Raw genomic sequence first — 27817 nt, forward strand, 5'->3', positions numbered from 1 at the left:
ATCTTTAAAAAGCTGTAAAAACAAAACAAAACAATGAAGCAGGCAGTGAGGAGCAAATGAAGATATAAATGAAATAAAAAACGGCAGCATGTCAATCATTGCTGAAGCTGGATAATGGGTACACTGGAGTTAATTATAATATTCTATTTACTTTGCGTATATTTGAAATGTGTCCATAATAATACGTTTTAAAAAGTCTGCTATAGTATGTGAAGTTCCACTTATAACCATGTCACAATACATTATTAGTTAGATTCATATTTATAGACTATTATCTGAGGACAATTTGGGAGAAAATTTTCACTTGCCATTTTATTATTATTATTATTTAGGGCCACAGGTGCAGCATATGGAAGCTCCCAGGCTAGGAGTCAAACTGGAGCTACAGCTGCCAGGCCTATACCACATCCACAGCAACGCCAGATCCCAGCTGCATCTGCGACCTACACCACAGCTCAAGGCAACGCCAGATACCTAACCCACTGAGCAAGGCCAGGGATGGAAGCTATATCTTCATGGATACTAGTCACAGTTGTTTCTGCTGAGCCACAACAAGAATTCCTCATTTGCCATTTTAAATCAGTCTCGTTATAGTCTACCAATAAGCATAATTCCTTCTTTTTTGGGGGGGGGGGGGCTACACCCACAGTGTGCAGAAGTTCCTGAGCCAGAGACTCAACATGTGCCATAGTAGTAACAAGAGCCACAGGACTGATAACTCCAGATCCTCAACCCACTGAGCCACTAGGGAACACCTCTTTATTTTTTAATAAATCATAATTGGTGGCTGTTTTCCCAAGTTATAGTGCTATGTATATGTCTAATTAGAGAAACGAGAAATAATGCACTTATGCACTTACTGTCTTTCTTGCTTTCTTCCTATGGTAATCTGATAATCACAGTCCTGAAATTATGTAGATATGCTTTCACCTCAGTAGTAACATTAATCTTTATGCTCCCTTAGCACTTTATCCATGTCTCCCTTAAAGCATTTATTACACTATAATGCAATGGTTTATTTACCTGACTTTTTCAGGTAGGAACCATTTCATTCCACCAATGTAAATCCTTGCTTTACATAGGGCCTGATATATAGTAGGTACACAGTAAATATATGCTAAGTGAGTATCTACTGTAGTAAAAGCACTGGGCTTGAGGAACATGAGATTAAATGATAGCTCTGGCATCCAAAAAGTATATAATCTAGTTGGAAAAATAAGAAACAGATACAACACACATGAATATTCAACTAGAAGTACAAGACAGCATAAGTATGTGAAAACTATTATGTAGTAGTAGGCAATAAATAGAGAGGACAAAGATATTTTACAGGCTGAGGTAGCAAGCTTGAATTCATGGAAGCAGGAGGAAATGGACTGGGCTTCAAAGACAATTTTATATAAGTTTGGGAAAGAGGGCATTCATAAAAGGGGAGTAAGGACAAATACAACTCCAAATACAACAATCCGAGAGAGCAGTAAGTAAATCAATTTGGGTTGTTAGTGTAAATTAGTGTAAGGAAGTAGTGAAAAGAAGCTAGAAAGGGCGGATGATAAAGGCCGTAAACATCAGATCATGTGTAGGATGGGTTTATTTAGTAAGCTATGAGTGTCAAATGTTAATCCCAAATTTACCAAATTTGTGTTAGCAGAGACTTGAGATTTGGTAACACGTGAATCCTTTAAAAAAAGAAATCATATTTATAGGCTGGTTCATGGAAATATAAAAAAGAAATACTGCCTCTTACAAGAATATTCAATAATATTCAAACAGAAATGACCAGGTATTAAAAATTTCATTATTCAACCACCAATTAACTGGGTATAATGTCAATTATCTAGTATCATCACACTCTGTGTGTGGTGTATTTTTCATTTAAAGGAGTACGTTAACACAAAATGAGAAAACACTTTATTTAAAATATATTTGGGGACCTTTGGTGGTGCAGCAGAAACGAATCCGACCAGACTCCATGAGGATGAGGGTTTGACCCCTGGCCTTGCTCAGTGGGTTGGGGATCCAGCATTGCAATAAGCTGTGGTACAGGTCACAGACGCAGCTCAGATCCCACCATTGCTATGGCTGTGGTATAGGCTGGCAGCTGTAGCTCCAATTCGACCCCTAACCTGGGAACTTCCATATGCCTCAGGTGCAGCCCTAAAAAGCAAAAAAAAAAAAAAAAAGTATATATATATATATATATATTTGGAAAGGTACCAGGCTAGAGGTGGTAGCCTTAATGTAACTGGTACTGAGATTTTTTTAATAGTTCAAAACAAATGAATAACATAATTACAAACAAGCTGGCTTCTGAAATTATTCTCCTTCTAAAGGAGTTATTTTTGCTAAGTAAATGCTGTATTTCAAACTAAAATGACAATTTTTAGTGATTCAACAAAAATGCACTGCTAATCAATATATACAAACACCCTACTAGAATCTACAGAAGTTGCAGAGAGACTGGAGGAAAGAACTAATAATTTTATTAATGAGAGTCACTGGTATTCTGGAAGAAAAGTATTCACATGATTACGTGGAGTACTTACATAGATAGCCCATGACAAATAACTGTGACACAAACAAGGCCAAACCAAAGAAAGGATTGAGAAAATACTTGTATAAATGACTGAAACTAAGAGGACAATATACTTTCCATCTGGGTATGTATAAAGCCCACCTAGATCCAATAAAATCCCAAAAGGTTAGGTTTCGTATTTACATGACTTAGAAGAGAGCCTAGGGTTATGGGTTAGCTTGGGTGATCAATGCTAAAATATAAGAAGAGCAGGCCACTCCATATACCCTTCTCCCTTCTTCCCCCCATGATCCTGTATCTCTTTAGTGCTTACTCTAGCATGGACCCAAAGCAACAAAATCAAAACTACCTCATTTCTGAACTGCTGTCAAAGAACAACCTGAATTACTGGATCTAGTAAAAGTCTGGAGACTATTATTAAAATCATGGGCTTCAGATGGAAATCTATCAGTCTGTAAACTTGTTAGATGCCATTTCCTGTTAGAAACCAAGAACATGAGGGAAGGAGGGTAAGGTAAAAGATGGAGACTTAATTATGGCTTACCTGTTCAAGTCATACCGAAAGGTAAATTTAAGGACAAGCTTTCCCTAAATGAAGTGATTCTTCAGCAGACTTTCTTTTTAGGGCCGCACCCAGGCTAAGGGTGCGGAGCTGGAGCTGGAGCCGTGGCCTATACCACAGCCACAGCAACGCCAGATCTGAGCTGCATCTACAACCCACACCACAGCTCAACCAACCCACTGATCGAGGCCAGGGATCGAACCCACATCCTCACGGATACTAGTCAGATTCTTTTCCTCGGCGCCACAACAAGAACGCATTCACCAGACATTTTTAGACTGGGCCTTGAGAATGTATAATTTAATTCACCATTTGGCAGATACTTAAAAATGTAAATCTTCTAAAATTAGATTTAAAATGTACCTTTGCTTTATTGATTAATCAATATGCAAGAAGCCATCTTTCTTAGCTTGGGAAATATAATCACACATCTTAAAGCCTTTCCTGACCATAAATTGGTTGTACAGAGCAGAGAGAGTTTGGGTTGTAGTATCACATTGCCTGGATTCTAACCCTGTACCTATTAACAAAGTAACTTTGGGGAAGATGCTTAACCTCTCTGTGCCTCTATCCCCATCTGTAATATGTACCTAAGATTTAATTTCATGGGATTATTTTAAAGATTAAATTATATAATCAATCCATGTGAATGATTTAGCATAGTATCTGGCACATAGTTAGTGATAAAAAAATGTTAGTTCCTCCTCTGGATATTAATATATTATCATTAAGACATTGGATATGACTTTCATCTTTTAAAGTACTACATCCTCTTAAAACCCCCCATTTTCTATATCATAAATACATGCAAATAGATTCAACAAAGTAAATTCTCACCTTCGTTTTGTTCAAATTCATCTAACACCTTGTCCAGGTTGTAAGCTTCTGCTTGAAAGTAATTCTCCATCAGTGAGAAAACACCACTCAAGAGACTTGTTTAAATCTAGAAAATAGATCAAATTTGTATTCACTTTCAATTACTAAAGTATAATTTACAGACTTTACAACTGATACAACAGAAACATAAAGGCTCATAAGAGACTACTATGAACAATTACATGCTAACAAATTGGACAACCTAGGATAAATGGATAAATTCCTAGATATATGCCAACCAACTGGTATATGATTCATCGACAGTAAATCATAAAAAAATAGAAAATCTGGAGTTCCCATCACGGCGCAGTGGAAACAAATCTGACTAGGAACCATGAGGTTGCAGGTTTGATCCCTAGCTTCGCTCAGTGGCTTAAGGATCTGGCATTGCCATGAACTGTGGCATAGGTCGCAGATGCAGCTCAGATCTGGCGTTGCTGTGGCTGTGGTGTAGGCCGGCAGCTGTAGCTCTGATTAAGACCCCTAGCCTGGGAACCTCCATATGCCTCGGGCACAGCCCTAAAAAGCGGGGGAAAAAAAAAAAAAAAAGAGAGAGAGAGAGAGAGAGAGAGAAACTGAACAAATCAGTTATTAATAAGGTGATTGGATCACTAATTTAAAAACACCCCACAGGAGTTCCCGTCGTGGCGTCGTGGCACAGTGGTTAATGAATCCGACTAGGAACTATGAGGTTGCGGGTTCGGTCCCTGCCCTTGCTCAGTGGGTTAACGATCCGGCGTTGCCGTGAGCTGTGGTGTAGGTTGCAGACGCGGCTCGGATCCCGCGTTGCTGTGGCTCTGGCGTAGGCCCCTAGCCTGGGAACCTCCATATGCGGAGGGAGCGGCCCAAGAAATAGCAAAAAAAAAAAAAAGACAAAAAAATAAAAGATAAAAACACCCCATAACATGCTCCCTGATGCCAAACTGTACTACTCTATATTAATCAAAACAGTATGGTGCTAGCATCAAAACAGACACAAAGATCAATGGAACAGAATAGAGAGCCCAAAATAAATCCACATTTGTATGGGCAATTAATCTATGACAAAGGGAATGGAGGAAAAACAGCGTCTTCAATAAATGGTGCTAGGAAAACTTGACTGCTACATGCAAAAAAATCAAACTGGACTTTTTCACACCATATACAAAAATAAACTCAAAATGAATTAAAAGACTTAAATATAAGACCTAAAAGCATAAAACTTCTAGAAGAAAACACAGGCAGTACTCTCACTGACATGGGTCTTAGCAATATTTTTTTGGATATGTCTCTTCAGGCAAGGAAAACAAAATAAAAATAAACAAATGAAACTATATCAAACTAAAAAGCTTTCGGCCAGCAAAGGAAACCATCAACAAAACAAAAAGATCACCTAGTGAATGGGAAAAGATATCTGCAAATAGAATAACCAATAAGGAGTTAAAAACCAAAATATACAAGGAACTCATACAACTCAACATCCAAAAAAAAAAAAGTGGAGTTCCCATTGTGGCTCAGTAGGTTAAGAACCCAATGTTGTCTCTGTGAGGATGCGGGTTCAATCCCTGGCCTTGATAAGTGGGTTAAGGATCCGACATTGCCACAAGCTGTGGTATAGGCCAGCAGCTGCAGCTGATTCAACCCCTAGCCTGGGAACTTTCATATAATGCAAGTGCAGCCATAAAAAAAAAAGTAAAAACAAAACAACTCAATTTTAAAATGGGCAGAGGCAAAAACAAATAAATAAATAAAGAGTTCTCTTGTGGCACAGCAGGTTAAGAATTCAGCATTGCCACTGCAGCAGCTTGGGTTGCTCCTATGGCACAGGTTCGATCCCTGGCCCAGGAACTTCCACATGCTGTGGGCATGGTTAAAAAAATAAGAATGCACAAATGATCTGAATAGACAGTTTTCAGGAAAGGCCGACAGGCACACACAAAGGTGCTCAACATCACTAATCATAAGGAAAATGCAAATCAAAACACGAAGATATCATCTCACACCTGTCAGAACAGCTGTCATCAAAAAGAAAACACATACTGGCAAGAATGTGGAGAAAAGAGAACCCTTATGTGCTGCTGGTAGAGATGTAAACTGATGCAGCTGCTACTACGGTAAAATAGGATGGAGATTCCTCAAATAATTAAAAATCTAACTACCATATAACCCAGAAATTCTACTTCTGGGTATACATCCAAAGGAAACAAAGTCACAATCTGGAAGAGATATTTGCAACTCCATGTTCACTGCAGCATTATTTACAATAGTTGAAACACAGAAACAACTTCTAAGCAGCCATCAACAGATGAATGGATATAGAATCTATGCTGTGTGTGTGTGTGTGTGTGTGTGTGTGTGTGTGTGTGTGTGTGATAGAGAGAGAGAGAGAGAGGGAGAAGCGGATTATTCAGCTGTGAAAAGGAAACCCTGTCATTTTTAACAACATAGATGGACCTTAAATTATGCTAAGGTAAATTAGTCAGAGAAAGACATACCACTTGTATGTGGATTTCCAAAAATCAAAAACAAAAACAAAAAAAACTCACCGAAATAGAGAAGAGATTCAGGGGCTTGGATGCCAGAGGCAGGGCATGAGGGTGAGGGAAATGGGTGAAGGTGGTCAAAAGTTAGAAGCTTCCAGCTAGACAATCAGTAAGTTCTGGGGATATAATGTACAGCATGCTAAGTATAGCTGACAATGCTGCATCACATATTTGAAATTAACTAAGAGAACTGATCTTAAAAGCTCTCATCACAAGAAATAAAAGTATAATAAGGAGTTCCCATTATGTTTCAGTGTTAACGAACCCGAATGGTATACATGAGGATGCAGGTTTGATCCCTGGCCCCGCTCAGTGCATTAAGGATCTGACATTGTTTTGAGCTGTGGTGAAGGTCACAGACACAGCTCAGATCTGGTGTTGCTGTGGCTGTGGTGTAGGCAGGCAGCTGCAGCTCTGATTAGACCCCTAGCCTAGGAATTTCCATATGCTGTGGGTGTAGCCCTAGGAAGAAAAAAAAAAAAAAGTTGTATTGAACTCCAGTTATAATTACTGATACAGGTGAGCCTCAAAAATGAATGTTAAAACCTTTAGGTAAACAGTGGGGAAGAAAATATTCATTGTGCCTCAAAATATCATTTCACAGATGATTTATTAATTCCAAAGGAGAAAACGCATGTTAACAGTGAAAAGATATAGTAATCACAACCTTAACCAAATGATCAAGCTTAGCATCACTGACAGTTTAACAAGCTGACATTATACATCTCACAATGTGACACAACAAGAAGTTTTAAAGTGTTTTCCAAATTGTTTAATCTGAATCGAATCATGAACAACTAGACAAATCTAGAATGTGAGGCATTCTGTAAAACAACTGTCCTTGAACTCTTCAAAAAAATTCTGTGTTATGAAAAAAAAGATCACTCTAAATTGAAGGACTAAAGAGATTAAACAACTAAATGCTATGCATGAAAACTAACTGGATCCTGGATCAAGAAAATAGTCATTAAGGAGTTCCCACCATGACTTAGCGGAAAAGAAGCGCCACTAATGTCCAGGAGGATCCAGGTTCAATCCCTGGCCTTGCTCAGTGGGTTAAGGATCCGGCATTGCTGTGAGCTGCAGTGTAGGTCACAGACATGGCTCAGATCCCGTGTTGCTGTTGCTGCAGCTGTAGTATCAGTCAGCAGCTGTAGCTCCAATTTAGACTCCTAGTCTGGAAACTTCCACATGCCGCAAATATGGCCCTAAAAAGCAAAAAAAAGAAAAGAAAATACACATATACACGTAATTAATATCACATCATTTTCTTGGATATGAAAATAGTATTTTAATTTTGTAGGAGACTATTCTTACTCTTAGGAGATACCTGCTGAACTATTTAGGGAAGAAGTGTTATCTGCAACTAATTCCAATGATTCAGAAAAAAAGCATGTGAATGTAAGTGTGAGCAAGTGGTGGGGATGGCAGAGAGAGAAGTAGAGAGGTGCTCAATAAAGAAGCAAAATGGTAAAAACTGATGAATCTGGTGAAGGACAGATATATGGGTCTTCACTGCATTATTCTCTCAATTTTCTAAAGGCTTGAAATTTTTCAAAAGACAAGGAAAAAAGTGTACTGAGCTCATGAGAGGAAGCATTCCCTTCCCACTTTGAATAGAGAAATTCTAGACAAAATACATTAGTTTTAGAGTTTACACAGCCAAATTCAAAAACAAGGAAGGGAAATATAGAGACACCATTAACCAAGAAGAAATCAAACCACAGCAATGAGTGAGAACTGAAGAGTGGCAGTCCACATGGGTTACAAAACGAGACAGCAACTTTCAGGCCTGGGACTTGAAAGCTAGCAGGGAGGATGGGAATTACTGGCTGCAAACTTCTACAGTACAAGAGGCCAGACTGGTCTCTCTGATAAAGCCAAAAGCGTGAGAAAAAAACTGCCCCAAGTGGCTCTAAGACTCAGCAATGGTGCAGGATGGAAGACAGTGCCAATAAAATGAACCTTCTGAAATTAGAATTCCTAGCCTGCCCCTCTCTCAGGAATGGTAATGAAACTAAGTCTTCCCATTTGTGAACATAACACAGTTTATCTCTATGCTTACTCAGCTTTCCTGTGACTTGTAATAATGTTTTTAATTTTAAGAAGTCATTAAATATGGGACAGTAGGAAGAGAAGACTATGAAGGAGGAGCACGAGGGAGGTATCTGTGTTGACAGAATCATGCTGTATCTTAAGTGCAATGGTGGCTACACAAATCTGCAAGTGATTAAAAGGAAAGGCCTATATACATGAATATGCTCACAGCAGCATTATTCATAACAGCAAAAAGGTAGAAACACCCCAAATATCTATCAACTGATGAACAGACAAGCAAAATGTTAATTTCCTGGGTTTTGCATTTTCTCTAGTTGTGTAAGATGTAACGAATGAGAAGAAGTGTACAAATGAAGTACACACAGAAACTCTATACTATTTTTGCAATTTCCACTGATTCTATAATTACTTCAAAATAAAAAATTGAAAAAGAAAAGAAAAAAATTTAAGATTGTATAAACAGGGAGGAGGATGCAGGGGCATCCTTTTATGATATACTGTTCTTATTTCATGGATATAATTTTTTTTCTTACCTCTCTAATGTAATTACCTGCAGTTTGATCTGGCTTTTTTTTCTTTTCCCCAAACCTCCTCTGTTCGCAATATTATTTTCTCCAAGCTTCTCTTTTGTGTTTTGGTTTCTTTCACATTGGACACTTTCCCCAAATGCCTAACATTGAACAAAAGAAGTACTAAAAGCCAGCTGGAAGCTCTGCATGTGTGGCTTCTCAACTGGAAGGCTTCCACTGCATGCTAATTGTGTGAGAACACAATTATTTCACTGGGAAACCTTCAAATGTCTATGTGTGTTGTGTGTGTCTTTTCTTTGGACCTCACAGAAGACTCATATAATTGCCTGGAAGGGGCTCCTGATTTGTAATACCAGGCAATCACTATCTGAAAGAAGAGTAGAGTAAGAAGCAAGGGGAAAGGTCTCACTTTATTTATTTATTTATTTTTATTTTTTTGCTTTTTAGGGCAACACCTGAGGCATATGGAAGTTACCAGGCTAGGGGTTGAATCCGAGCTACAGCTGCCAGCCTACACCACAGGCACAGCAACACAGGATCTGAGACGCATCTGCGACCTACCCCACAGCTCACAGCAATGCCAGATCCTTCACCCACTGAGCGAGGCCAGGGATTGAACCCGCAACCTCATGGGTGTTAGTCGGATTCATTTCCGCTGTGCCATGACAAAAACTCCAGGTCTCACTTTAATATGTAAGATTTCTGGAGTTCCTGTCGTGGCTAACAAACCCGACTAGTATCCATGAGGATGAGGGTTCAATCCCTGGCCTCACTCAGTAGGTTAAGGATCTGGCATTGCCATGAGCTGCAGTGTAGATCACAGATGAGGCTCAGATCCCGTGTTGCTGTGCCTGTGGTGTAGGCCGCCAGCTACAGCTCCCATTCGACCCCTAGCCCAGGAACTTCCATATGCTGTGGGTGTGGCTCTAAAAAGACCAAAAAAAAAAAAAGTAGGATTTCTCTTTATCTGCCTGCTTTCACTTTGGTGCCTCATTTCTTGGTCTCTGTTATGTCTAGTGTCCCCCAAGTCTTGAGCTTCTTTTGTTCCATTTTCCAAAGAAAAACCTGTGGTCTCCCAAGGACATGGGAGAAGAGTAGGCTTCTCATCATATACACTAGACTCTCAGAGCATTTAAATCTTATATCAAGATTCTTTACATGCCTTAAAGAAACATCCATCTCTTATTCAAAAGAAAAGTCACTAAATATATATATATATACAGTTGACCCTTGAACAATGCGATTCTACCTATACGTGGATTTTTTTTTTTTCAACAGTATTACTGTACTACACGATCCACAATTGGTTGAATCCATGAGTACAGAACTGTGGATATGGAAGAACCATGTATATGGAAGCCTGATTATAAGTTATATGCAGATTCCTACTGCGAGGAAAGTCAGGCCCCTAACCCCCATGTTGTTCAAGGGTCAAAGTACATCTCGAAGAGGAAGAGAATTACCTAACTTAGTACACTGTCTTCCTGAGGACCTCTTCTTTTTTCATTCTGTTGACCAGAGTCCTTTAGGACACTCTACTGAATCTCAGTCTTAAGGGTCCCACTTTCACAGCATTTATCTGACTGATCCTTGTATGTCTCCTCCACTGTTACTTTCTCTTTATGCCATATACTAATTACAACGAACATGTATATAGTCATGCATAAAACATTATCAAGCATCTACTATATACCAGGCATTGTCTTAGCCATTAGGTCACAGCGACAAGTAAGACAATGTCCTTTTTATTTTACTTTTTTTTTGGCCTTTTTTGTCTTTTTAGTGCCACACCCGTGGCACATGGAGGTTCCCTGGCTAGAGGTCTAATTGGAGCTGTTGCTGCTGGCCTATGCCAGAGCTATAGCAATGCCAGATCCAAGCCTCGTCTGGAACCTATACCACAGTTCACGGCAACGCCAGATCCTTAACCCACTGAGCAAGGCCAGGGGTCGAACCCGAAACCTCATGGTTCCTAGTCAGATTCATTTTCTCTGGGCCAAGACAGGAACTTCAAGACAATGTCCTTGACCTAACGGTGCTCAATGTTTCACAGAAGATGGATCAATTAATTTCTAAAATATAAAATACTATCATATGTGGTAATTGATATATGCACTGGATACTCTGGAGCCAAAGAAGAGGTGAATCCAAATCACACTGAGGCAGGGGTATATTACTTGGGGTAGGGTAGGCTACTATAACAAATATTCCAATAATTTATTACTGCTTACTAGTTAGGATTTATTATTACTGATGGCCTGTGCAGTGGGTTGAAAACTTCCTAAAGAGGAGATGCCTGAAGAATAAGATTTTGTCAGGTGAAGCAGACAAAGGCACTCCCTTCCCACACTGGCATGTGAGAAAGCTAGAAGATAAGAAATACCTTGCCAAATGCAGGCCCAGAAGTTTGGGTGAGGAAAGTACTACTGCTACATGCCTCAGGAACTCGGTCTCCTGCCACACATTATCATTGTCAGCCCATGCCTCTATCCTTGAAGCTTACATGGAAAAATCAAAGAACTCAGCCAGAGTATGCAACACTTCATTAGTGAATGGCATAATCAGTTTCTGAAACCAATCTCACCCACACACCCTCCTCTCCCACCACCATTTTCTACCTCTTAAGTGATCATGGAGACTTGAAAGAAAGAAGATTCCTAGTTAGGGAAAAAGTCAGTGATTAATGATTCTTGCTCTACAAGAATAAAATGCTTCCAATTTTTTGCTGGAAGTTACTGCTCTTCACAACTAGTCTAAAAGTACAAAATAGGAGTTCCCTTGTGCCTCAGTGGATTAAAGATCCAGTGTTGTCACTGCCGTGGCTTTGGTTACAGCTGTGGTGTGGGTTTGATCCCTGGCTCAGGAACTCCTACATGCCTTGGACACAGTCCAAAAAATAAAATAAAAATAAATATACAAAATAAAATAATTAAATCCACATTTCTGATTTCCCAGTCCTAAAGTGAGCTTTAATTGTTTAACTCTTACATGCTTAAGAGATATTAATGATGGAGTCCCCATTGTGGCTCAGCAGTAATGAGCCTGGCTAGTACCTGTGAGGACATGAGTTTGATCCCTGGCCCCGCTCAGTGGGTTAGGGATCCGGCATTGCTGTGAGCTGTGGTGTAGGTCGCAGACACGGCTCGGATCTGGTGTTGCTGTGGCTGTGGTGTAGGCCAGCAGTTTCAGCTCCGGTTTGACCCCTAGCCTGGGAACCTCCCTATGCCATGGGTATGGCCCAAAAGAGCAAAAAAAAAATTAAAAATTAAAAAAAATTTTTTTTAAAAAGAAATATTAATGGCATTAATTGGATAGATATACCACTATTTCCTCTTAACAATACTGCTCAAGTCCCATGTTCTTTTTCATGCTGAAATTACCTTTCTATGCTCAAGGTAGAACTGACTCTAAAGGGGAGAACCCAAGCAATTGCAGAGAAATTAGCATTTTGACATAATTCAGCAGTAATTACAAATATCCTTTCACTCTGGATTTAAGTCAAATCTTTTTTTAAAAAACTACATTCCTTGATTTAACAAAATTCATTTATAAATGAAGCAAGCAGCGTATCTATACATGAGCATTGTCTTCCACAGATTACATTGGTTTTCTTACCTTTTTCCCCTTACACATGTGATAAGGAACAGACCTCTTTATGCTTACTCATGATGCTTACTGCACCACCAGCCAGTCCTGCTGATTCAGTATGCTCTGCTTGATGCTAAAGAAAAAAAAAAAAAAACACATTATTCATTACATTTGCTAAAGCAATAGCCCTGATTTTCTTCATATAAACCAAATTAAAAAAAAAACAAATAATAACAAGCTATATAAAATATATAAAAGCTAAGAGGCTTAAACAATAAATTACATCTTTAGAGACCTGGCCATCATGGAATATAGCAGCAGATACATTATATCATCTAAGAAGGGCAAAAGTTAAACATTTCAATGAATAGTTGAGAATTTTTGCATACTTCTTATTTTCACTGGATGACACAAAGTGAAAGATCAAAGGCAGGCACTTTCAACCCAGTGAACTTAACTATGTTAACTCATAAAAATACCACTCATTATCCAGGGTTGTTACTGCTGTGGCTCAGGTCACTGCTGTAGCACAGGTTCAGTCCCTGACCACTTCTCGGGTGCTGGGTTGGGGGGAACCCGCTTATTTACATTTCAATAGGCCCTTCAAGAATCCAAAGGTAATAAAGGTAACAAAACTGTGGCTTCATGTCCTCCGCTGGTGTGATTTTTTTCTATGCATACAGCATTCTTAAGCTGGGATCCAAAAGCTTCCTGCTGAGATTTTTTTATTGCCAAATCAATGTTTTTCCTCCTAATGGTGTCTCTGATTCCAGTCCTCCTCCAATGCTTAGAAGCAATGGATTAGTAGTTGAAACTAATGAGACTAAAACTAAGAATCTCATATTATCTGCATAAAATATCTAATCTATAATAGTAGAATTTTCAAAACAGCAGGGTATCTTAGAGATCTAATGAACATCACTTAAGATAAACTGAGGCACCAAAAGAAATTTTCCTAACACTATTACAAATTTAAGTCTAGTATCTGATGTAAAAATGATGTGCTTACTAAAATAAGAGTCTTCTAAAAGGCTGGAAATTCAAGTTTTCAGAGAATAATAAAAAATACGGAATGAGGAGTTCCCATTGTGAGTCAGAAGGTTGAGAACCCGACAGTGTCCATGAGGATGCAGGTTTGATCCCTGGCCTCTCTCTGTGGGTTAAGGATTCAGTAGTACCACTTTAGGTCGCAGATGTGGCTCAGTTCCAGTGTTGCTGTGGCAAAGGCTGACAGCTGCAGCTCTGATTTGACCCCACCCATAGCCAGGGAACTTCCATATGCCATGAGTGTGGCCATAAAAAGGAAAAAAAAAAAAGATGACATGAAAATCACTATGAAAGATTTTCCTGTCTTGAGAACTTGAAAAAATATAAACATGCTATATATTCTAAATAAGAAGAGCTGTTGATGCTAAGAAATAGACTTAATACCTATCAAATAAAGGACTAAATCTATCAGAAGAAAGGGTTGTACTGAGTAGAAGTTCCCAGGTTAAAATGAGAATGAGGCCAAAGTAATACCTCTAATACCAAGCTAATTAAAGATTTTTTTAAACATACACAATTAACACTACAAATTCAAAGTCAAATCCTATGTATGTGTGTCTATTTTAATGTGTGAGGCAAGTCCAATAATATTACGTAACTATCTCAAAAATCAGATTTTTCTTCTGGAATTAGATCCCTTCGAACTTCTAGCCCCAGCTGGCAAAACCTCAAGCCTGTCTCCCTACACTGCACATTCCCCAAACAGCTTCAATGTGGCTAAAGGAAAATCACACAAGACGGTAACTCCTCTCGACTCTACATTTGACACTTTACACTACATCTTCCTTGTTAATCTACTTTCAACCTCCTATCTCATCCTCGTCTTCTGACATGCCTGGAATCCCTAAATTCAAAGCTTTCACAATTCAAGATTCTTCCAGAAAGTAAACCTCTAATCTCCTGCAGGACAAGGAGGAAAGTTATCCGACAACAAAAGATAAGGCAGAATACCTGCAAAAATAACCATTCATGGCACAGACTTCCAACCAATCTGTTTCCAACACCACGTCTCACCTAACCCTTTAGAGATCCCTAGAGCCTCCACATCACAAGTCTAAGATTCTGAGGGGAACAGACGTGCTTCTCATGACTTCTCTGCAGGCAAGCAGTTTACACTTCTCTGTTCTAAAACCTTTCTTTACTTTGTGTTTTATAATACCTTATTTTTAAATTCATTTTACTCTATATTTTTAAAATTTTATAAAATTTTTAAAGGTTACTTCCCATTCATAGTTTTTACAAAACACTGGCTATGTTCCCTATGTTGTACAACACATCCTTGAGCCTACCTTACACTTGGTAGTTTGCATTTCTTACTCCCCCACTACTATATTGTCTCTCCCCTTCCCCCGCACTAGGAACCACAAGTCTGTTCTCCATCGTCTAAGTCCACTTCTTTATTATATTCACTAGTTTGTCGTAAGTTTTTAGATTCCATATATAAGTGATATCATATACTATTTGTCTATCTGACTCATTCACCCAGCATAATGCCCTGCAAGTCCATCCATTTTGCTATAAATAGCAAAATTTCATTCATTTTAGGGCTGAGTAGTATTACATTGAATATATATATACCACATCTTTATCCATTCATCCACTGATGGACACATAGGTTGCTTCCACACCTTGGCAATTGTAAATAACATTGCTATGAACATTGGGTGCATGTATCTTTTCAAATTAGTGTTTGTTTTTTTTTTTCCAGATATATACCCAGGAGTAGAATTGCTGGGTCATATGGAAGTTCTATTTTTAGTTACTTGAGAAAACTCCATACTGTTTTCCATAGTGCCTGCACCATTTTACATACCCACCAATAGTGTACAAAGGTTCCCTTCTCTCCACATCATTGCCAACACTTGCTATTTGCGTTATTTTTGATGACAGCCATTCCAACAAGTGTGAGGAGATACCACATTATGGTTTTAATTTCCAGTCCCCTGATGATTAGTATTGATATTGAGCATGTTTTCATGTGCCTATTAGTCATCTGTATCTCCTTTTTGGAAAAGAATCCGATTCTGCCTTTTTTTTTTTTTTTTTTTTGGTCTTTTGTGTTTTCTAGGGCCGCTTCCCACGGCATATGGAGGTTCCCAGGCTAGGGGCTGAATCAGAGCTGTAGCCGCCAGCCTACGCCAGAGCCACAGCAATGCGGGATCCAAGCTGCATCTGCGACCTACACCACAGCTCACGTCAACCACCAGATCCTTAACCCACTGAGCAAGGCCAGGGATTGAACCCGCAACCTCATGGTTCCTGGTCAGATTCATTAACCACTGAGACATGACAGGAACTCCATTCACTCAATTTCATCATTGGCAACTGGTCTGTTCACATTTTCTACTTCGTCCTGGTTAAGTCCTGGGAGATTGCACCTTTCTAATAATTTGTCCATTTCTTCTAGGTTATCCATTCTCTTGGTGTATAGTTGCTTGGAGGAGTTTCTCGTTGTCAATTGTATTTCTGTGGTGAGGTTATAGCATCTCCTTTTTCATTTCTGATTTTATTGATTTGGGCCCTCTCCCTTTTTTTGTTGCCAAGTCTAGCTCAAGATTTATCCATTTTGTTTATCTTTCCAAAGATAGGCTTTTGGTTTCAATGATCTTTACTATTGGTTTTTTTAGTTTCCATTTCACTTTTTTCTGTGCTGATCTTTATGATTTCTTTCCTTCTCCTAACTTTGGTTTTGTTCTTCTTTCAGTTGCTTTAGGTATAAAGTCAGGTTGTTTGAGATTTTTCTTATTTCCTGAAGTAAGCTAGTATTGCTATAAGCTTTCCTCTTAGAACTGCTTTTGCTGTGTCTCATAGGCTTTGGATCATCGTGTTTTAATTTTCATTTGTCTCTAGGTATTTTTTTTTTTTTTGGCTTTTTGGCTTTTTGCTATTTCTTGGGCCGCTCCCGCGGCATATGGAGGTTCCCAGGCTAGGGGTCTAATTGGAGTCGTAGACACCAGCCTACACCAGAGCCACAGCAACTCAGGATCTGAGCCGCGTCTGCAACCTACACCACAGCTCACGGCAACACCGGATCGTTAACCCACTGAGCAAGGGCAGGGACTGAACCTGCAACCTCATGGTTCCTAGTCAGATTCGTTAACCACTGTGCCACGACGGGAACTCCTCTAGGTATTTTTTGATTGCCCCTTTGATTTCCTCAGTGATTCACTGGTTGTTTAGTAGCATATTGTTTAGCCTCCACATGTTTGTGTTTTTATGCAATTTCTTTCTTGGAATTGACTTCTAGCCTCAGAGAGTTGTGGTCAGAAAGGGTTCTTGATATGATTTCAGTTTTCTTAAATTCTATAATTTTTTTTTATCCATTCAGTCACTCTATGCCTTTTGATTGGCGCATTTAGTCCACTTACATTTAAAGTAATTATCAATATGTAAGTTCCTACTGCCATTTTGTTAATTGCTTTGGAATTGTTTTGTACATCTTTTTTTCCTCTTTTCTCTTTTGTTCTCTTGTGATTTAATGACTATCTTTAGTGTTATGTTTGCGTTTCTTTTTCTTTTTCTATTTTTAAATTTTTTAACTTTTAATGATTTTTATTTTTTCTACTATACTTGGTTTACAGTGTTCTGTCAATTTTCTGCTGTACAGCAAAGTGACCCAGTCACACATACATACATTCTTTTTCTCCCATTATCCTCCATCATGCTCCATCACAAGTGACTAGATATAGTTCCCAGTGCTATACAGCAGTATCTCATTGCTTATCCATTCCAAAGGCAATAGTTGGCATCTATTAACCCTAAATTCCCAGTCCATCCCACTCCCTTCCCCTCCCCCTGGGCAACCACAAGTTTGTTCTCCAAGTCCATGAGTTTCTTTTCTGCGGAAAGGTTCATTTGTGCCATCTATTAGATTCCAGATATGTGATATCAGGTGGTATTTGTCTTTCTCCTTCTGACTTACTTCACTTAGCATAACAGTCTCTAGTTCCATCCATGTTGCTGCAAATGGCATTATTTTGTTCTTTTTTATGGCTGAATAGTATTGTGTATATATACCCCATCTTCTTAATCCTTTCATCTGTTGATGGACATTTAGGTTGTTTCCATGTCTTGGCTATTGTGAATAGTGCTGTAATGAATATACGGGTGCATGTGTCTTTTTTTTTTTTTTTTTGCATGTGTCTTTTTTAAGGAAAGTTTTGTCCAGATATATGCCCAAGAGTGGGATTGCTGGGTCATACGGTAGGTCTATATTTAGGTTTCTGAGGTACCTCCATACTATTTTCCATGGTGGTTGTATCAATTTACACTCCCACCAACAGGGCAGGAGGGATCCCTTTTCTCCACACCCTCTCCAGCTTTTATTATTTGTGGACTTACTAATGATGGCCATTCTGACTGATGTGAGGTTGGTATCTCATGGTAGTTTTGATTTGCATGTCTCCAATAATCAATGATGTTGAGCATTTTTTCATGTGCTTGTTGGCCATGTGTATATCTTCTTTGAAGAAATGTCTATTCAGGTCTTTTGCCCATTTTTCCATTGGGTTGTTGGTTTTTTTACTGTTGAGTTGTATAAGTTGTTTGTATATTTTAGAGATTAAGCCCTTGATAATTCCATCATTTGAAACTATTTTCTCCCATTCTGTAGGTTATGTGTATATACACACACATACACACACATGCTTTTTATAAGCTGTTGATCTTGTAATTTTGGCCACAGCTGTGACATGTAGAAATCCCCAGGCCAGGGATCAATCTCATGATAGTTGTGGCCTGGGCCACAGCTATGGCAACGCCAGATCCTTACCCCACTGCGCCACATGGGAACTTCCCATTCTACAATTTTCTTTTATTCCTTTTTTTTTTTTCTTTTGTCTTATTAGGGCTGCACCATGGAATATGGAGGTTCCCAGGCTCAGGATCAAATCACAGCTGTAGCTGCTAGCCTACGCCACAACCACAGCAACACAGGATCTGAGCCACATCTGCAAGCTACACCACAGCTCACAGCAACACCAGATCCTTAACCCACTGAGCAAAGCCAGGGATCAAACCACATCCTCATGGATGCTGGTCGGTTCTTTAACCACTGAACCATGAGAGGAACTCCCCATTTTGTAATTATGGCCTTTTCTTTTTTGTCTAGAGAAGTTCCTTCAACACTTGGTGTAAAGCTGGTTTGGTGGTGCTGAACTCTTTTGGTTTTCATTTGTAAAGCATTTGCTCTCTACCTGGTAGAGTTTTCTTGGTTACGTTTTTCCCTGTCATGACTCTGAATATATCCTGCATGCCCTTCTGGCCTGCAGAGTGTCTGCTGAAAAAACAGCTGATTGCATTATGGGAGTTCCCTTTATGTTATTTGTTGCTTTTCCCTTGCTACTTTTAATATTCTCTAATTTTTGTCATTTTGATTACAATGTGTCTTGTTATGTTCATTTCTAGGTTCATCATGTATGAGACTATCTGTACTTCTTGTACTTGGGTGACTGTTCCCTTCACAGGTTAGGGAAGTTTTCAGCTACTATGTTTTCAAATATGTTCTCAGGCCCTTTTCCTGTCTTCTCCTTCTAGGACCCCTATAATGTGAGTATTAGTGTGTGTGATGTTGTCCAAGAGGTCTCTTAAACTGTCCTCATTTCATTCTTTTTTTCTGTTCAGTGACAATGACTTTCACTATTCTTTCAGCTCACTGATTTGTTCCTCTGCCTCATTTAGTCTTCTTTTGATTCCTTCTAGTCTATTTTTCACTTGTTATTGTATTCTTCAATTCTGTTTGGTTGTTCTTTATATTTTCTCTTTGTTTAAAACTTGTGACTTCTTGTTCTGTGCATCCATTCTTCTCCTGAGTTCTTTAATCATCTTTACAATCATTATTCTGCACTCTTTTTCAGATAGACTGCCTATTTCCACTTAACTTAGTTCTTCTTGTGGGGTTTTATCTTGATCCGTCCTCTAAAACATGTTCCTCTGTCATCTCATTTTCTCCAAATTTACTATTTGTATTCTTTGTGTATGTGGCAGGTTAGTTAAACTTCTCAATCTTAGAAAAGTTGCCTTCTGCAGGAGATGTCCTATGCATCCCAGCAGTGCACTCCTCTCATGACCCAAGCTATATGCTGCAGGGGTTCCCCCAAGAGACTTATGTAGGTCCTTCTGATGTGGCAGGCTACATGGGCGATCTGGTATCTTGGTTGGCCCTTGGTCCAGTTGGTTGCCAGGCTCTGCCTTGCGCAGATGCTACTAGCAACCAGTTAGTGGGGAGGATCCCTGGTGTGAGTTTTGGCTCAGTGGTGAGCAGAATCAAGGTCCTGAAGACTCTGAAACTGTTGACAGCTCACTGGTATGTGAAACCAGTTATCTGGGTAACAGACTATTGCCAGGCAGAGCTGCTTCCTGGAAGTCTGGCTGCAGGACTCAGGGATCCCAAATCTTGTTTCAGATGGGAGAAAGGGGAGGAAATTCCTGACACCATTGTGTATGGTGTCTGGGGTGTCCCAAAACTTGCACTGGCCTGCTAGTGGGCAGTGCCAGGGTTTAACTGGTCCCAGGGTGGGGTCTGGCCTGCTATGGGTGGGCTGGGTCCACAGGCTATGAGATCAGAGTTTTCTTGCATCTGTTGTCTGCCCCCAGATTGGTGAGACTCATCTAGTGTAGGCTTCCAGGAGGGAAGGACCAATGGCTGACCACTGTGGGTGAAGTTGGGTCCTGGCCCTCTGGTGGTCAGGGCAACATCTAAGAACATGTCTAGAGGTGGCTATGGGCTCAGGAAGTCTTTAGGAAGCCTGTCTACTGATGGGTAGCACTGTGTCTCTGCCCAGTTAGTTGTTGGGCCTGAGGCATCCCAGCAATGGCACCTATAGGGTTTTGGGTGGGGCTAGGTTTTGGTGCTAATGAGCCAAGAAGGCAACTGCCAGCAGCAGTGTTCACACAGAATCTTCCCCAAAACAGATGACTCCACTATCTATGTCCCCAGGGTGAGCTGCAACCATCTGCCACCTCTCCAGAAGACTCTCCAAGACCATCAGGTAGGTTTGGCCCAGGCTCCTATCAAATTACTGTTTTTGTCCTGTGTCCGCATGCACGTGAGATTTTGTCTGTGCTCTTCAAGAGTCTAGGCTCTCATTTTTCCCAGTCCTGCGGGGCTCCCAAAATTAAGCACAAATGGCCTTTAAAGCTAAATGTTCCAGGGACTCATCTTCCCAATACAGGATCCCAGGGCTAGGGAGCCCAACACAGGGCTAAGAATTCTCATTCCTGTGGGAGGACGTCTGCAGTATAATCATTTTCCAGTTTGTGGGTCACTCATTCAGGGATATGAGATTTGACTTTATCGTGAATCCACCCCTCCCACCCATCTCACTGTGGTTCTTTATGTCTTTCATTGTAGAACACCTTTTCTCATTCATTCCAGTCTTTCTCACGGTTGTTCTGCAAATACTTGTGATTTTGGTGAGAGAGGAGGCGAGCTCAGAGTCTTTCTACTCAGCCATCTTGGCCACTCTCTCTGCTTCTTCCCTTTGTTGAAATCTCAAATCTGCTGTTATCTCCTTTTCCATTGTTTCTTCTTATAATTTTAGTGGGGTTTTCAGGAAGAAATAAAACAAAGGAGAGTGTTTGTTGAGGTGAGGGGTGTGTTCAATCCATCCTAGTTAACAAGAAGATTCCATTCTTTTCTGACATATAATGGAATATTGCATCCCTTCTAGAAGATACCCTTAAAGTTGCTAATGTCTTAATATATAAATTAAGATACAGTTTAGATAAACAAAGGGAAGGAAAGACAGAGAAATGTATAGGCAAAAGATTATGCCTGGCCTGACACAGAAAACATACTTTCTAGCTAAGAGTCAAGTAATCTAGAACTTTAAACGCTCAATGTGTACTTTATACTAATGGCCTTTTCATTAAATTCTGGCATCATGGAATTGCTTTTTGGAAGGAGCAAAAGAAATTCAGTAAATGGATAAATATACAGAATAAAAATATAGTATATAATGCTTAAATATAGTTCAAGATACACCAGAAAAAAAAGAACTCCCTTAATATTCTATCCAATGTCACCTCCCAATGTAAAATTAACAACTACCTAATTCTCTATGTTCTCATAATACATTTGTACCAATAACACTTTTCACATCACGTGGTAATTTTTCGAGAGCTAGAGGCGTTGGGTGAAGTATGCGGGACTGGTCTCATAGTGAGTGAGAAGGTCTGATAAGGCTTGAGCAGCACTGAAGGGCTAGTCCTGGGTCTAGGGCAGAGAAGCCCTCTGTGAGACCCACCTTCCCTGGCCCTAGCCCCTCCCATTTCCCCAGTGACAGCCACTTCCTGGTCCTTCTGAGAAACCATGCCTGAAAAACAACTGCAGGTTGAACTTTTCGTGAAGGCTGGCAGTGATGGGGCTAAAATTGGGACCTGTTCCATCTCCCAGAGACTGTTTATGGTGCTCTGGATCAAGGGAGTCACCTTCAATGTCATCACTGTTGACACCAAGATGGAGATGGACTGAGACGGTACAGAAGCTGAGCCCAGGGGGGCAGCTCCCTTTCCTGTTGTATGGCACTGAAGTGCACACAGATACCAACAAGATTGAGGAATTTCTGGAGGCAGTGCTATGCCCTCCCAGGTACCCCAAGCTGGCAGCTCTGAACCCTGAATCCAACACAGCTGGGCTAGACATATTTGCTCAATTTTTTGCCTATATCAAGAATTCACACCCAGACCTCAATGACAACCTGGAGAAGGGGGTCCAGAAAGCCCTGAAAGTCTTAGACAATTACTTGACATCCCCACTCCCAGAAGAAGTGGATGAGACCAGTGCTGAGGATAAGGGCATCTCTCAGAGGAAGTTTTAAATGGCAATGAACTCACTCTGGCCAACTGCAACCTATTACCAAAGATCCACATAGTACAGCTAGGTATGTAAGAAGTACTGGGGATTCTCCATTCCAGGTGGGTTTTGCAGAATGCATCTCAAAGCCTACACTTGGGAAGTACTTGCCTCCACCTATCCAGATGATGAGGAGATCAAGCTGGCTTACGAATAAGTGGCCAAGACCCTCAAATAAGCCCCTCCTAGAGCTCCTTCCCCCTCTCCATTCCCTCCACAAAGGCCCTCGGTGGTTTCCACGTGGCTACCCAGTGTACACACTCCAAAATGGGCAATGGGCAGAGAATCCTGGAGCACTTGTGCAGAGTTTGCTGGGGCGGGGGGTTGAGGAGAAAGAATGGGAGAGCTGGGTGATATTTTTATTGTGGGATGGGGTGGGTAGGAACATGTTATTTCAGTAATGAAATACAGAATGAAAAAAATAAATAAATATTTGCAAATATGTGTATTTTAGGAGAGAGAGACAGTAAGCAAATACAAGAGAGGAAAAACAGAAATTCTCTAGGAGAGAAAAAAGTGACAAGGATTTAAATAATTGAAAAATGCTATCATTATTGAATAAACACAGGTTTTTGACATAATAATTACCCTTAATCTTAAGGAAATAATTACATAAATAGAAAAGATGTAAAATAAATTAACTGTTAGACTGATGTTTAAAATAGTAAATACTGAGAAAAATCTAAATGTCAAATGAAAGGATCAATTTACAAAAATGATACAAATGGTTAAGGCTCCATATTTGGGGGAAAACTTAAAAACTTAAAACTCTTTAAATATATATACACCAAAATACAATAGAGAGTCGATAGTATTTGGGTGATTCACATTTTATTAAAGCTTATATACAGTCTGAATTTTTCTCAGGATGAATGTATCATTTGTTAATAAAGGGAAAGATAATTATGGATACATGAATTTCAATTAATAAAAATCTAAGCTACTAAAATTTTACTTTCAAATATTAAAACTGAAAAAGGAAGGAAATAAGGAAGACAAGTATTTTAAAAGATTTATCAAGAGTTCCATCATGGCACAGTGGAAATGAATCCAACTAGGAACCATGAGGTTGCAGGTTTGCTCCCTAGCCTCACTGAGTGGGTTAAGGATCTGGCGTTGCTGTGAGCTGTCGTCTAAGTCGCAGATGTGACTTGGATATGGCGCTGCTGTGGCTGTGGCATAGGCTGGCACTTGTAGCTCCGATTTGACCCCTAGCCTGGGAACCTCCATATGCCTCAGGTGCTGCCCTAAAAAAGAAAAAAAAAAAAAAGATTTATCTCCCTGGGATATACAAAAGACGTTTAAAATTTTAATTATAATATGGGTAAAGTAAAAGAATAACCATCTGAGGAGTTCCCGTCGTGGCGCAGTGGTTAACGAATCCGACTAGGAACCATGAGGTTGCGGGTTCGATCCCTGTCCTTGCTCAGTGGGTTGACGATCCGGCATTGCCGTGAGCTGTGGTGTAGGTCGCAGACATGGCTCGGATCCTACGTTGCTGTTGGTCTGGCCTAGGCTGGCGGCTGCGGCTCAGACTGCACCCCTAGCCTGGGAAACTCCATATGCCGCGGGAGCGGCCCAAGAAATAGCAAAAAGACAAAAAAAAAAAAATAAAATAACCATCTGAAATTAGGAAATCAAGATTTTTAAAAGTTTTTTTATAAACCTATTAAGGAAAAATGACAGGAATAAAGATGATGTTTTACATATAAAATACAAGCAACTTATAGGAATCTCTGATATGGACTTGTTTACAACAGAAGAGATTTATAAAGGTAATAATTTTCAAAACCCTAGCCATAGGTTAAAAAAAAAAAGAAAGAAAGAAACTAGAAAACATTTTCAATTAAATAATGTTTCCTATCTTGTCTCTGATTAATATTATTTACTGCAAAACAAATTCAGTATCTGCTCAGTAAAAAATTCTTTTTTTTTTTTTTTTTTTGTCTTTTTAGGAACACACCCTCGGCATACGGAGGTTCCCAGGCTAGGGTCGAAACAGATCTGTAGCTGCCAGCCTATACCACAGCCATAGCAACATGGGATCCACAGCTCACGGCAATGCCAGACCTTAACCCACTAAGCAAGGCCAGGGATCAAACCTGCTTCCTCATGGATGCTAGTTGGATTCGTTTCCACTGAGCCACAACGGGAACTCCAATAACCAAACTTCTTAATGGCATTTCCACCAAGAAGTCTGACAAGGAGTTAAACTCAGTATGTACAAAATTGCATTCAAAATCCCAAAGTTGTGTTTCTTGTTTTCTTATCCTAGTGTGGGACCGTTCTCAAGGAAGGGGTGACAGATTGTATTTCCAAAGATGGCTGCTGCAATAGCTTCCATCCTATGTGATCTTCTTATAAGAGTAATAAATCTATGTCCCCTTCCTCTAAACCTGGACAAATCTTAATGACTACCTCAACTAATAAAACAAAACAGGAGGGATACAACTTCTAAAATTGGGTCATAAAAGGTACTACAGTGTCTGCCTGTTCCTGTTGGAACACTCACTCTGAATCCAGTTATCAAGCCAGAGAGACACAGAGGAAGGTTACACATAGGTGACCTGGCCCTTCACATATGTGAATGAGCAAACCTCAAGATGATCCTAGTCCTAGCTTACTACAACTTCATGAAGACCCTAAGAGAGAACCACTTATCGAGGCCAGTCAATCTCTAGAACCACAAGAGATAATTAAATTTTCGTTGTAAGCTACATGTTTTGGTGTAATTTATTATATAACGATAGATATATGAAACAGTAGATTAGTAATTTCATACTCTTCAACCCAATCTTATATAAATATTCTGTAGAAAAGAGTAAGAACCATAAGGACAGGCAAAAAAAGAAGAAACACTGAAGACAGCCTCTCTATTGCCTTATTTAGCCCCAATTCCAAATTTGCATATTCCACTCAAAAAAAAAAAAAAGCAGGCTTCTTAGAGTACAGTTTAGGAACTATTTCATTATTCAAAGAAGAAGCTAGGTAAGGAAGGTGGTCTTACATCCTTCTCTAGAAACTTACCAAAGTTTTCCTCCAAACATATAGTACTCTACTAATAAGAGTTCTGAGAAAGGCACTTTTTCATCTCATTAGCTTTCCAGTGCCAATTTAGTACCTCTTATAGACTGGCAACCTGGGAACTCATCTATCTAGCCACTTCTTATTCTATGCATCATAATCCACCTGGCTCATCAACCCAAAAATGTAAGTGCCATCCTAGACACCACCTCTCCTTCTCCCTCACCTCTACATTCACTCTAACACCAAGTATTGCCGATCTTGCCTTTTAATTCTCTCACATCCACCCACAACTTCCATTTGCAGGCTATGCCCCATACCACTGACATCTTACTAGTGCCAGATTTTTCCAGGAATCCTAACTAGTCTCCCTGTCTCCATTTTGTGTCCATCTAGCCTATTTTCTACACGAATATAAAATGCAAATCTGATTATATCATTTTCATACTTAACACCATTCAGTTGGTATCCTATTGCCCTCAGAATAAAGTCCATACCTCTATAACACAGCTTTGTTAACTTGGTTTCTGCTTACCTCCCTAGTAGGAAAGAAACCACTTTATTTTCAAATTCTTGCTCTAGGCACTTTCAGTTCTTAATATTACTTATCTCCATTCTTAGAAACAGCCCTTCATACTGATACATGCTACAGTATGGATGAACCTTGCAAACAGCATGCTAGGTCAAAGAACCCAAGCACAAAAGACCACATGTTATATGGTTCTGTTTACAAAAAATGTCCAGAATAGGCAAACCCTTCAGAAAGAGACAGCAGACTAATAGCTGACAGTGGTCAGGGAGAGGACAGAATAAGGAGTGGGTACTAATGGGTATGTGTTTCTTTTTGGGATGATGAAAATGTTCTGGAATTAGGCAGTCATGATGGTTACATAACTCTGTGAATATACTGGAAACCATTGAATGGTCCCCCCCCCCCTTTTTTTTGGCCTGCACTCGAGGCATGTTTCCTGGTCAGGGATCAAACCCAAGCCACTGCAGTAACAACGCTGGCTCCTTAACACAATACACCACAAGGGAACTTCCTGAATGTGTACTTTTCTTTTTCTTTCTTTCTTTCTTTTTTTTTTTTTTTTTTTTTTTTTTTTGCTTTTTAGGGCCCCACCTGCGGCATATGGAAGTTGCCAGGGTTGCCAGGGTAGGGGTCAAATTGGAGCTAAAGCTGCCAGCCACAGCCATAGCCACAGCAACACCAGATCCGAGCCATGTCTGACCTACACCACAGCTCATGGCAACACTGAATCCCTAACCCACTGAACGAGGGCAGGGATGGAACCTGCATCCTTATGGATATCAGCCGGGTTGTTACCACTGAGCCACAATGGGAATTCCTGAATGTGCATTTTTTTTGTCTTTTTTTTTAGAGCCACACCGGCAGCATATGGAGGTTCCCAGGCTAGGGGCTGAATCGGAGCTGTAGCTGCAAGCCTATGCCACAGCCACAACAATGCCAAATCTGAGCCGAGTCTGTGACCTACACCACAGCTCATGGCAGTGCCTGATCCTTAACCTACTGAGCGAGTCCAGGGATCAAAACTAGTCAGATTCATTTCCTCTCAGCCATGACAGGAACTCCTTCACATGTTATTATTTAGGCCTGGAATCCTCTGCCCCTGCTACTATTACTGGACTAATTCTTATTTATTCTCCTTATCCTATTCTATACATCACATTTTCCTTGAAGCCCTTCTGATCTAGGTCTAGGATAAATGCTCCTTCTTTCTCAGATTTTTTTTTTTTTTGGCTGTGCCTGCAGCATTTCGAAGTTCTAGGGCCATGGATCAAACATATGCCACAGCAGCAACCCAAGCCACAGCAGTGACAATGCCAGATCCTTAATCCACTGAGCTACCAGGAAACTCCTCGAATCTCTTTTATTTCCTCTACCACCGCACTCATCAGCAGAATTATAAATTTTTTAAACTGTTTTTCTCTTTTTTCTGGGCCAATGAAGTTTTCCAGAAAGGGACTGTTTCTGTCTTACTGATTACCATATCCCTAGTATGTGATACGTATGTGGGTGTACATGGCACAATGCTTGGCAAAGATAAAGTGCTCACTAACCACCTGTGATCCAAAGGAGAATAACTAAAAGACTAACTTTCTTGTTTGTTTTGCTTTGTTTTCTAGGGCTGCACCTTTGGTATGGAAGTCCCCAGGCTATGGATCGAATCGGAGCTACAGCTGCTGGTCTACATCACA

The 27817-nt window shown here is 39.9% G+C and overlaps 1 protein-coding gene and 1 pseudogene across 2 annotated transcripts in view; one reads left to right on the forward strand and one right to left on the reverse strand.

Moving 5' to 3' along the window:
- ZFYVE9 (zinc finger FYVE-type containing 9) overlaps positions 1-27817 on the reverse strand; it is a 188831-nt gene that overhangs the window by 100011 nt on the left and 61003 nt on the right. For both annotated transcript variants that reach the window (XM_047789117.1, XM_047789116.1), the window contains exons 2-3: positions 12700-12805; positions 3936-4041 (exon numbers count right to left, since the gene is read on the reverse strand). In XM_047789117.1, the coding sequence (XP_047645073.1) occupies positions 3936-4005 (70 nt within the window). In that variant the 5' untranslated portion in view covers positions 4006-4041; positions 12700-12805. The remainder of the gene's footprint in view (positions 1-3935; positions 4042-12699; positions 12806-27817) is intronic.
- Positions 22031-22751, forward strand: LOC125132190 (chloride intracellular channel protein 1-like; annotated as a pseudogene).

This window comes from Phacochoerus africanus, chromosome 8, assembly GCF_016906955.1.
Source record: "Phacochoerus africanus isolate WHEZ1 chromosome 8, ROS_Pafr_v1, whole genome shotgun sequence".
NCBI lineage: Eukaryota > Metazoa > Chordata > Mammalia > Artiodactyla > Suidae > Phacochoerus > Phacochoerus africanus.